The sequence below is a fragment of the Anolis carolinensis genome, chromosome 5 (assembly GCF_035594765.1).
Source record: "Anolis carolinensis isolate JA03-04 chromosome 5, rAnoCar3.1.pri, whole genome shotgun sequence".
Taxonomy (NCBI): domain Eukaryota; kingdom Metazoa; phylum Chordata; class Lepidosauria; order Squamata; family Dactyloidae; genus Anolis; species Anolis carolinensis.
This window is the reverse complement of record NC_085845.1, coordinates 166,853,741-166,866,372: the sequence shown is the minus strand read 5'-3', so window position 1 is coordinate 166,866,372 and position 12,632 is coordinate 166,853,741. Positions and strand designations below refer to the sequence as shown.

The 12,632-nt window shown below is 37.8% G+C and overlaps 1 protein-coding gene across 1 annotated transcript in view; it reads left to right on the top strand.

The window, feature by feature from the left end:
* nup205 (nucleoporin 205) overlaps positions 1-12,224 on the top strand; it is a 42,432-nt gene extending 30,208 nt beyond the window's left edge. Inside the window, exons 30-43 of the mRNA XM_003221056.4 lie at positions 116-214; positions 1,231-1,379; positions 2,152-2,343; positions 3,664-3,785; positions 5,409-5,547; positions 5,848-5,974; positions 6,518-6,594; positions 7,727-7,855; positions 8,018-8,144; positions 8,847-9,013; positions 9,526-9,646; positions 10,139-10,267; positions 10,950-11,023; positions 11,885-12,224. Of these exons, the coding sequence (XP_003221104.1) occupies positions 116-214; positions 1,231-1,379; positions 2,152-2,343; positions 3,664-3,785; positions 5,409-5,547; positions 5,848-5,974; positions 6,518-6,594; positions 7,727-7,855; positions 8,018-8,144; positions 8,847-9,013; positions 9,526-9,646; positions 10,139-10,267; positions 10,950-11,023; positions 11,885-12,037 (1,805 nt within the window). The 3' untranslated portion in view covers positions 12,038-12,224. The remainder of the gene's footprint in view (positions 1-115; positions 215-1,230; positions 1,380-2,151; positions 2,344-3,663; positions 3,786-5,408; positions 5,548-5,847; positions 5,975-6,517; positions 6,595-7,726; positions 7,856-8,017; positions 8,145-8,846; positions 9,014-9,525; positions 9,647-10,138; positions 10,268-10,949; positions 11,024-11,884) is intronic.
* Positions 12,225-12,632: the final 408 nt, after the last annotated feature.

The following is a 12,632-nucleotide window of genomic DNA, read 5'->3' as shown; positions in this document are numbered from 1 at the left end:
TTATCAAAGCCAATATTATGAAAATGAATGAAAAATAGAAGTTTATGATAACATGAGAATAATGTAAGAATTCATTAATTTCTTCATTAGAAATACATTTTCTTGTCTTGAGCAGGTGGTGGCTTCCAACGAGTAAGAACACACCTGTATGGGGCACTGCTGTATTATTTACAGATTGCTCAGAGACCAGATGAACCAGACACTCTGGAAGCAGGTAGAAATACAAATTATCTGTGAAAAAGATTGTATTTGAGTAAAGATGTGATAGCAATATAATTCCTATGAAATTATTATACCATTGGTAATAATGATATAGATGAAGTTCTCTTAAGTTTTAAGAATAATGGTCAGTCCTCACACAATCATTAGATTCCCCTGTCTGTTGTCCATTTGCTTTAGACACTAATGCCTCTACTGCTACTTCCTTGTACTTCCAAAGCCCTTCTCACTGCAATTTACACATCACTGGTTGACCAGTTGAAGTTTCTCTTTCCTGATCTTGGTTATGGTTCCGCTTTGGGGCATATAGACTACAGTAGTGGTGAAACCTCTGGATGGGATGTTCCTCTCCACTGACACTAATAGGGCAATTTTTTAAACCAATACAGTTTGCTTGGTATTCACTCTAGTGTGGGAGAGCAACTTTCACAAACTAGTGCTTCCTCATCTCCTGTCCTCTCTCTTCCCTGCTGTGCATTCTGTTGTCTCTCTCCTCTCTGCTTTCTCTGTTTCTCTTTCAACTAGAGAAAGACATTTCAATCATTATGTTGGATATGACAGACTTAACAGTCAGTTGCATGAAATTTTGCAGTTCCTCTAGACTTGCACAGGGAAGAAGCCATGTTGAGGCAGGTGGCAGTGTTACTAACTTCAACCTGCTGGTTTCTCCGGGGCATGTTTTTTTGGGGGAAGGATCTGAAAAGAAAAGTTTTTGCAAGTGGATGGCCTGAACAGTCACCTGTACCATGGAGCAGGTCATTGTCCAAGTTATCTTCCTGGAGCACCTTCATTTTGAGCTCTTCATCCCTAGAAACCATGCACTGGAGAATTAGGCAGCTCAGAGCCAGCTGCCTTTTCTCCTGTTGCTGTAGAACGTTCTCTTCACCTCTATTTTGCTTGTGATCTTTTTTGTCATAATTGCCTCCATTGGCATTGTAACTATGTTGACATAGCCAACAACTCCCCTTCCTTTTCTTCTTTTATTTTGTTTTTTTCCCTTCTATTTTACAGCCAAGAAGACCATGTGGGAGCGTTTAACAGCTCCTGAAGATGCTTTCAGTAAATTGCAACGAGAAAACATGGCGATTATTGAAAGCTATGGCTCTGCCCTTATGGAGGTGGTTTGCCGAGATGCCTGCGATGGTCATGAGATAGGACGAGTGAGTGAAATTTGGCCTTTGCTATTCTAATCCAAAGGCTTAAGCCAAAATGTGTCAATGGGACACATTTAGTTTTGATATAGTTTTGAATTTTTTTAGTATTTCTTGAAATAACAAATTGCTTGAAGGCTGGGATTTTTTAAAAAGAGATTCAACAAACCATTCTACCTTACATACCTGAGACAGGCACGTTCAGGTTATTTTACATATAAATCTCAGACAAAGTGTGTTGACAATTGGCATTGTATGTTTGAGTGAGGCAGTAGTTATTTCAAAATGAGAATTGAAAATGTTGTTAAAAGGGTTAAAAGGGTGAACCTGGCATGGGACTGAAACAAATGCCAGTCATTGGCTTTTGTTCTTCTCCCTGGTTTTCAAGGAGGCCATGAAATGTCATTGTAATATGTATTTCTGAGGAAATGTGTGTTATTGTGAATGGCATGACTGTAATGAGGATGAAAGTAGACATTAATTTTAAGAGGGTGTTGTTAAAAATCATGTCTATAGGTCTAGTTCTTCTTCCTTGCTATTCCTTTGCCTCCTTATGAGCTGAGAGAATATGATTTGCATATAATCACCTAGTAGTTGGTTAAGCAAGGATTCAAATAATCTCCATAGCCGTATGTAGACTAGTGCTCTGTAGGTCAGTTAGATAGAAATGTTCTTTTTTAGTAGGTTAAAGTAATGAATGTTTAAAAATAGGGGTTTTTATAAGGAGAGATTAAGTAACTAATGTCCTTCCTAATAAGTTTAATTTCTTTTCCTTTTTCAGATGCTAGCTCTAGCCTTACTTGATCGCATCATCTCTGTAGATAAGCAGCAACAATGGTTGCTGTATCTATCAAACAGTGGCTATCTAAAGGTGCTTGTAGAAAGCCTAGCGGATGATGACCTCAAGCTGCAAAGTTTGCTTACTCCCCAGCCTCCTCTACTTAAAGCACTGTATACCTATGAGTCAAAAATGGTAAGATCCTGATATTGTGCCAGTTTGCCATTAAGTAGCACTCGACTCCTGAACAAAATGATTAGAGTGTCCTCTATGGCAGTGACAAGTTCTGCTACAACTACTAGTTGAATGCAACTGTCTTTATTGTTTCCTCATACTTTCTGTTTCCCAGTTGTCCAGTATGTCCAGCACTCTCTGTTTCTTATCCATTTAGAATCAGTTTTTTCAAGAAAGATGTAACTATTAGTGGGATTAAGAGACATTTCCTTTCTTCAGGTAGTGAGCAAGGTCCTACATTGTCAGATGAAATTACATTGCTAGAGTTCTGTCATCATTTTTAGATGATGCTATCCCACAAACACCTGGTCAACTCAGGCAGCACCCAATTTAAAAAAGTGTCTGAGGGGCTGGGAAATGCCACCTGGAGCACTCTTTCTGCTGTGGAACGCATCAGATCATAACCAGAGTAACCCTTGGAGTCCTGCTGCATCTGTTTGTTTCAAAATGCCCTAGGACTGGAAGAGCCTTGCAGATGTCATTTTCTAGTACCCTAATCTGCAGTGCTTCAGAAATACTCGCCTGGGGCATTGCCAGGTTATGAAAAATTTGGGGTGGGGAGGTGTTGTTATCAGACCTTAATGAGCATCAAAGTGAATCACCAACAGTTTTGAGATTCTCAGTCCAGTTTAACAATCCTGCAACTACTGAATGAAATGCCAAGGTTTCTTCTGCCTCTGTAGTGAATGGTTGCAGATTCAAAGTCTATATTTAGGCAAGTTTTACATTTACTGTTCAGTATCAGGAACCTATTTCTTAAAGGGAGGAACCAATATTATAATACCTAGTTCTTATAATACCTTTAAGAAGACCATACCTGTGATGGTATGTGAGCCCAAGGCTGCTTTAGAGTTGTTTTTCTTGAACAGCAACACCACCCATGCTACATGTAAAGCTATGTGAGAAACAGAGCAGATAACTCATATGTCATTTACAGTTTGTCAGGAAGATCACAAATTCAAAAGAGCAAATCCTGGAATTCACTAGATTGGTGTACTCATTGTCTGAGTCCAAGAGATTCTTACATCCCAGACACAACATTGGTGATTCACTTGTTGACTTTAGATTTGTAAACATTCAGAAGCTATGCATTACATAATACTTAGTTTTCCTTTATTGGTTTCAACAGTTGACGTAACACAAATACATTTTAATGCTTGTGTGTTAATTTAATCAATTGTTTCTTTTCCTGAGAGAAGGGGAAACCATGTAGAGTGAAATATTTGTAAAAACATATTCTTACCAGATAACTTACTTTATATTCATTTGATTTTATTCCAGGCTTTTTTGACAAAAGTGGCAAAAATACAGCAAGGAGCACGGGAGCTACTGCGATCTGGAGTGATTGTGACACTTGCACAATGCCATGTATATGACATGCGACCTGAAATAGATCAGCATGGGTAAATTATAATACAGTGTTTCTTTAAAACTGTTCTCCAGAGTTACAAACATGTATAATTCTTCCTAGCTAAGGACATTTTTGAAGTCTCAGGGTTTTTTCCAAATGTAATCATATTTCTTTGTGTTAATCAGATTTTATCCATTGCCCTCTCTCTGTAGATGGAAATGTGTTTGTTTTAGATGGAACTAAAAAAGTTGTCCTGTGGCATTTGCTTTGAAAGTGTAGGTTCTGCTGGCCTTGAAATAGTTGCTGGCTTTGAAAGAGCATTGAAGAATATATTAGTTTTATAATCTGTTTCCTTGGCATTCATCTAGATATGAAGTAGGAATAGCACACACTATAACTCATATCATCCTTGAACACTAGCCATGTTTCCTGAAGAACATCAAAGTTCTAATATAGTTACATTTGAAAAACATTAACTAAAGAGAAAGATTTGTGCTTATCTACTTTCCTTCACCCAATAGATTAGTGTACAAGATTGGTATCATTGCACTGCACACGTTATTAAGTTTTGAAAGGTAGGGGTAGATGGTGGTTTTAACATTTACATTTCACATATATAATATGATTAATGCAGTCTGTAGGAGCCCCCAGATGGCGTAGTGGACTAAGTGACTTGAAGGTTGGGTTGCTGACCTGAAAGCTGTCAGGTTCGAATCCCACCCGGGGAGAGTGCGGATGAGCTCCCTCTATCAGCTCCAGCTCCATGCGGGGACATGAGAGAAGCCTCCCACAAGGATGGTAAAAACATCAAAACATCCTGGCGTCCCCTGGGCAACGTCCTTGCAGACAGCCAATTCTCTCACTCCAGAAGCAACTCCGGTTGCTCCTGACACGGAAAAAAAAATGCAGTCTGTTCATTGACCTTTTTTATTTCATACTTTTTAAACTGTTTAACTAAGGAGTGCAGTTTTTGAATTTGTTAGATTCTGACTGAATCTAAGCAGTTTTAATTTTGACCAAAGCATGGATGGGAGGTTGTTGAGATAGTGAACTGGGAACAATCTCACTTGATGGTACTTCCAGAACATGGCACGTCCATTGCACAGTATCTTCAGTTAAAGGATACCTAGTAGCAGCTGACTAGGAAGCACAGTTTAAAAGGAGCCATTGAGAATCTGGTGAGAGAATACAGGCAATCCCTAAGTTACCAACAAGATTAGGTTTATGCTTAAGGTGAATTTGTTTGTAAGTCATAACAGGTACATTTTTAAGTGTAACTCCAGCTTTGGATAGCATAAGGAAGGGTTAACATGTCTGTGGCATTTGTTTTGCTTTCTGTGCCCCTGTTCAGAAGATTCCACCTCACTTTCTGTCCCGTGATAATTGGATTTTGAAAAAAAGTAGCCTGTTCTGGAAATAAGGAGTGGTGAGAAAGCTTCAGTGGAGACATGTTTTCCTCATGATAACTCTTTTAAGAGTGAATTTTTCTTCCTAATGGTAGATTTCTCTCAGTACCTGTTGTCTTACCCCCATTCTTAGCTGTGAGTCTTTTGTAAGTCGGATGTTTGTAACTCAAGGACTGCCTATACTGAGTAAATGAACCAGCAGCTTGATAGTCCTGTGGCTTTTCCAAAGCTACCATATAGCTACCTTCTCCTTTTGATTGCTCCTTCAGAATATTTGGAATGCGAGAGCCCCCTGTCTTCATTCCCACCCCTGTAGAACGCTATCGCCAGATTCTTCTGCCCGCTCTCCAGCTATGCCAGGTCATCCTCACTTCCAGTATGGCACAGCATGCAAACGCTGCAGGACAGGTAAGCCAAAAGGCAAGGATTCTCAGCACTGTTTGTTAAACATTATTATCTCCCAATCCAGGATGCTGGTTTTATGCTATGCTGCTTTTAAGTCTCTGCTGCTGTTGATACAATTCCTTAAAATTCTTATGTATGAATTCACTTGTTAATTCCAAAATAGAGTTAGACCTCCTGAATCAGTGGGGATTTGGTAAACTCTCATGGAAGTTTCTGTTGATTCATTGGGGTTACTCTAGTTGGGACTAGATTTATGCCTTGATTGCATTTGATTTCTACCTCTACCTTTTCCTTTCTGTCTAGGTTTTGCAGTTTCTAATCTCCCATTCAGATACTATTCAAGCTATCTTGCGGTGTCAGGAAGTCAGTGCTGGATCCCTGCAAGAGCTGGCCTTACTGACAGGGATAATCAGCAAAGCTGCTCTGCCTGGTAAGATACTTTTAGAAATCACCTTTTACTCAGCCCAGTCATGACATTCCTGTTAAATGCAGAGCTGCAAGACCTTTTAGACTGAACTAACTTCTCATCATAAAAATGATTATAAATTTGAAAAAAAATTAGATATGTTTGGGTACACTTTCACTAGTTCATACAGTTGCCCAATATCTTATCCTCTGGTTAAGGTTCACAGCATATGAGAATTTCTGAGGTGCTAGGGAGTGGCGTGGTGAGCAATGACATGTCCAGCTCTTACTGAATAGTCGGGTGCACTGCAAAAGTCACTAGCAGGAGAGGACAGCATCTCTCACCACACCACTCAGCAGTGCCTTGGAAATTCCTCTTTTGTGTTTGTGTGTGTGTGTGTGTGTGTGTATGGGGGGGGGGGGTCTACGTACCTTAAATGTAATGTTTTCAAGGAGCTATATCCAGGTTGGTGTAGCTTCCTGGTCTGCTATAGGAAGTAATTTCAAGCATTTACATGTTTTTACATATTTAAAACATGCATCCATTGGATCTTGACTTTTTCATTAGGTGTACTAGGTGACGTTGGCCTTGATATAAATGAAGGAATGCAAATCGAACTGCAAGGACATATAGGCCGATTTCAGGTAAAGAAAATTGCTGTGGTTACCGAAATGGTTTTGTGTTAACAGGATGAAGGAACATTTCCTCTCCACATATACAGTTTTAAACATTGCAATAATATAATATCTAGGACTATGCAGTTTGTCTTCCTTATCTGAAAGGATTAATGTGTGGTCTTATGTAATTGCTTCCATAGCATATGTAATGCTCACAGTATGAGGAGTGATAAAGTTGAACTGGGGATAGGTGGAAGGACGGTTGTTTTGCCCTTCTACAAATGTAGATGCTTTGTTTCAATAGGATTCCTCTCAGTGCATTAGGAATGCCTTCATAGAAGTACCTGCAAAGTCTGCTTTTTAAGGAATATACATAAGGAAAACTGAACTGTCATTGATTGTTATAAATATGGTGTGATACAAGTAGAGGAGGTAAGAATTTGTGTCTAGCACCATAGCAGGCATGGTGTAGTCAGACTCGGAAACTGGAAGACCAGGGCTCAGCCATGGAAACTCATTAGTTTGTAGATCACATTCTCCTAGCCTCATAGGAAGACAAATTTTATCAAAAAAATCCTTGCAATAGATTTGCTTTGGAGTCACCACAAGTTAGAAATGAGTAGAAGACATACAACAACCCTTTGGGTGACCTTAAATAGGTCACACTCTTCTAGCGTCAGAAGAAACCCATTGGGTGGCCCTGAGTAGGTCATAATCTCTTAGCCTCAGAGGAAGGGCAAAAGAAGGCAAATCTCAACAAATTCTGCCAAGAAAATCTTGTGCTACATTTGCCTTAGGTTACCATAAGTCAGAAATGATATGAAGACACACAACAATTATATATACGTTTTTAAGGTTTTTATAGTGTGTTTTAACAATGTTATTAACAGATCTGTTTATATTGTTTTGTTTTTATGATTGCAATTTGGGCATTAAATTTTGCCAATTTTTGTAAGCCGCTCTAAGTCCCCTCGGGTAAGAAGGGCGGGGTATAAATGTTGTAAATAAATAATTAATAAATAAACAACAATAATCACGCAAAGTCATTCAGAAAATTCTATTGCATCTTACGACCCTGTATTCATGATATACTAAAAGTAGGTAACAAGCAGCCATAAAGGAGCAGTCAAAAATAAACTGTTAATTTTCCCATCTTTAGCGCCAGTGCTTGAGCCTTCTAACACGGTTTGGTGGTTCAGACAGACTGCGTCAGTTTAAGTTGCAAGATGAACATGCAGAGGGAGAGCGAGTAAACAAGAGGGATGAAGCTGAACTGGCCATGCAGCAGGTAAGCATACAGTGTAACACAAAAAAGAGAAAGCACGTGTTTTCTCTTTTTTGTGCCACTGACTGAATAAGGACAGCCATGGCAGGGAATGGCTATTATATACATTTTGTAGTTTATTTTATACTTGATAGTTATTAGCCTATTTTGCGTTATCCTCTTTAGATCTGTGCCAATGTGATGGAATACTGCCAGTTGCTCATGATACAGTGCGCCCCCACTTTTGAGCACACCGTTTGCCTCTTTACTCCAAACCTTTCTGAATTCACTAACAGAGATGGACCTCGGCAAGGTGCGGTTTTGGCTTATTCTAGATCAGAAACTGTTTTCTATTCTCAGTTGTTTAAAATGGAAAGTCAGTTTGCACAATTGCTTGAAGTAGCCATTGGAATTCCAGATTATGACTCATGTCCACTGAACAGAGATTATTTTCATATAATCTTCATTTACATTAATAATGTCAATGTGAAAAATGACATCACAAAACAAAACATGGTTGTGTAAACCATGTCAGGGCCATTTGGATTTTAAAATCCAGTCTTTTACGGAATTTCTTTTAGTTTAAATATAATCCTAGGCCATAGTTATGACTGACATAACTGTGAAAGCTATATTTGTGTTTGAAGAGTTCTGGACCTGCTCCCAACATTGCATTACCAAACTTCCACTCTTGCAGTGGGACTTTCTTCCCTTTTCCTGACTTTCCCATGCAGCCTGCTTACCACCTAAAAATTGGGTGCCCCGTTATTGTAACAGGGATTTGAAAATTGGTTTAGGATTATAGGATTTGATTATGAATAAAATTGTGTTACAGTGTTTAATCCCTTATCAGAGTGTGATGTGGAGACTTGTCTAGTTACAATTATGGCTTCAGTTTCAAACATATGTCCTAGATAGTGGATTCCAACAGGTTTAATTATTTTTGCCTAGGTATGTTTAAGATTGCACAGTTGTTGTTAGGAGACAAATTATTTTGTGTGGTAATCTGTTTCAGATACACAGGCACCTGTGATCCCCTATTGGCATTTGCCTGGTCTGGGCATCATCCTTTATTTGTTAAAGCAGAGTGCAAATGATTTCTTCAGTTACTATGATAGCCATCGCCAGAGCGTCAGCAAATTGCAGAATGTGGAGCAGCTACCACCAGATGAGATAAAAGAGGTAATATGTTGTTTTCCTCATTTATTTTCACTATTGCCAGACTAACCTCCAAATTATTGTGACCGTAGATTTAGTTTTCTGTTAGTAACCACTGTTGTAATTGCCACACTTAATGAGGGAAAAGTGAAATAAATTCACCAGTGTCCAACATTTCATATTGAATAGATATTCATTACTAGTGTAACAGGACCATTGTTTAATAAGGATTCTGGATTTGATACAACTGATACATATTTAATTTCCCTAAAGAATAAGGCAATATAATCATGCTGGTATTTTCCTTATTAATATAACAAAAAATTCTTTTTACTAAAACAGAGTTTGCTTTGACTGACCAGTTGATACATTTTCCATCACTTTGGAGCTAATTTTATTTGTCTGAAGTAATGATTAATCTAGGGTTTGTATTAAATGTTTTACCATATTTTCCAGAATGGGAAGTGCACATTTATTTATACAAGGTGCTGTATAGACCACTGGCTACATGGAATTACGTGTTTTTCTTTTCACAGCTGTGCCAGTCACTTACTCTAACAGTAGACAAGATCTCTACTGGCCAAAAATATATCTTGGCAAGGCGACGCTTGGTGAAGCTGATTAACAATCGAGCCAAATTGCTTTCTCTCTGTTGCTGTATCCTTTCACTGATTAAGATAGGATTCTGAAGATTGCACTAAAAATAAATGTTCTCCAATAAAGTTTTTAAAAGAATCTGTTTGAAAACAAGTATTTAAAATTGAAACCTGTGCTTTGAAAAAATGCCTGAATTTGGACGGGTAGGAAGACTTGCACTGAAGGAATGTGCTTCTGTTTGTGGTAATTTAAGGATTAGTTGCCTCTGAATGTCCTAGAACTGATGTTGAGGAGACAATAAATAATAATTCTTTGTAACTTATTTCTGGCCAAGATCCATTATAGGAGACAGTCTGAGTTCCAATTGTGTCAGAAGTACACCATTGGATAAGAACTACGCCACTGGTTATTGGCCTCTCAATGCAGACACATACACACCCCAATATGAATTCTATTTTAGTTGCATGTACAAAATGTGGTATATATAGTTGCCCTCCTTGTCAAGCAGCACACAATAAACCTAATGTTTTCCTTTACTAGAAATGTTTGCAGATATCATTGAAATTTGCCTGTTTATTCTTTGGCGACACCTTGAACACTATTTATTGCATTGCACTCCTGCAGATTCCCAAGATTCTCTTTTGGCTTCCAGGACTCCACTGAAAAGTAGAAGATTGCAAGGTGATTTCCTCAAAACCTCTTGAAACTCTTTCATTATACTGTGTACTAATGTTTAAAATATCAGATTACATCAGTGTCCTTAGGAATACTGGGCAGGTTTTGGCTTTCTATAGTATGTTTTGCAGTAACATTGTTTTACTCAGTAAATAGCACAGCCTTTGTTTAAACATTTTGTGGTTCACTCCTTTTTGGATATTGTGGCACTGCTTCCTCAAACTTTGTGAATGTTGTAAATATCCGAACTCTCTCTCCTCCCAGAAAGATGAAAGCTATAAGCTTTTCAGGATGAATCTTTGGCAGATAGCCAAATTGTTTGGGGATAGATAATAGTAGAGGATAGAGAGCACACCCAACTTTTGAAGTATTCTATCAAAAGCTGCATATTTTTTTCTGTGTCACATCTCTCCTTGGTCCAAAAAAAGAAAATAACCATGCCACGTTTAATAGTGACCTGTAGTCAGTTGCATAAAGCATTCTGGAGGATGGCTCAAAGACCGGTCTTGAGTTTCCAGAAGTAGATTTTTCACTTGTCAGAGTTTCTACAACTGGAAAATATTCTTGCTAGCAGGTATGATTTGCTTTACATATTTAGGACAGGACACCACATTTTAGTCATGTAATGTTGCATGTTTTTAATATTTGTATTGGGTGTCAAATAATTCTTGCTGTTTTGAATTTCAAGATTCCTTAAGTGCACAGCCTAACTTCGATTTTAGAAGTGGATTGAGCAGAGTGAGCCAACTTGATATAGATCAGGTAAGAAAAAAAATCCAGTTGGCTTTTTGAGAAACAGTATCTTAGTGACCAGAGTGTCTGTATTTTTGTGTTGAGGAATAGTGCTTTGTGTTGTGGCATACAATGAGAAGTATAACTACCAAATGATGATGTATAGGCAATTCAGTACAGCTCAAAACATTAAAACATCCCTTTGAGATCTTACTGGCATATTCCAGAAGAGGAGAAATAAACTATCAAATATTACTGCAATTTTCTTCATGGATTTTGTTAAATTAAAAAGCTGTTATTTTTTATAAAACACCAAAGAGAAAATTATATTTGAAGTTTTATTTGGCTTCTTCCACTTGCCAGACAGAATCAAGTCTGTTTATAGAACACTCCGTGCAGGCCACATTGCAGCAGGCAGGAACAAAGACCAAAGGTTATATAATCAAAAATCACAAGAATATTTTAGTTTACATTTCTAGTAATCTTGAGAGGCACTTCAGTTTTTCAGAATGAGAGAAAATGCACAAAACTTAGAAAATCATTAGATGGGGAAAAGGGATGGCCACTTGACAAACCTAAAAGGCTAGATTCGGAGGTTGGATCAAAATTTAAAGCTTCAAATTCCCCAGCCTAATATATTGGAACTTTTTAAGTTCCTGGGTTTACTCTAGAGTAATGAATACTAATATAAATTCAGAACTTTAGACTCCAAATAATTCCAGGCTTCTTAGACACATCTACAAAATTTGCCACAAAATTACACATAACAATTTGTAGACCTGAAGAGTATTGTTGAATCAGAAAGAAATGCTTGGGTTTATCTAAAGGTGGAGATAATTAACAAATGTTACAAGGTTTATTTAAGTTATGATTTTTTTCTTTCCTATCCAGCTTCAGCTTGAGGCCACCAACAGTTTTGGGGAATCATTGCAGAAAAAACTCCTTGACATTGAAACTTTATACTCCAAGGTTCGGTCACGCTACACTTTTATCCAAGCGCTGGTTAGACGGATCCGTGGTCTGTTGAGGATATCAAGGACCTGAAGACTACTGTTTGTACCTTGCTGAATTTTTTGTACGATTGAATTTTCTAAATTATGATCAAAATAATTTTGCTACTTTTTTCATTACAACAATGAAACAATCTTGTGTATTCTTCCTTTTTCCTATATATACCAAGGAAGAGAACAATTAAAAAAAATAAACATGCATTTTTGTGTACAAGAACAAATGTTCCTGCAGTTGTAATTTATAAGAACCTTCCTTTGACATTGACAGGGGTGGGGAACAATTAATCAAAAACCAGCTGGATGCTAAATACATTAATTGCAAATCCATCTGCAATTTATACAAATCACAGGGGTGGCAGAAGAGCAAACCACACACCACTTACTACAATGCAGCCTGAGCCCTCCCACATGCACAATGGAGGACGTTCTCACAGCGATACCAGAGGCACTCCAAGTGGCCAGCTACTGGTCAAAGGAAATCTAGTATAATGTCAAGCTTTTAACTTTGTTTGTGTGTTTTAAATACATTATAACTGTATTTATATCAATTTGCTTCTGATAACAATAAATAAATACAAGGGTGGTGGAAGGGAGTTTTGATGCAAGACTTTTATGTTTCTATAATTGTT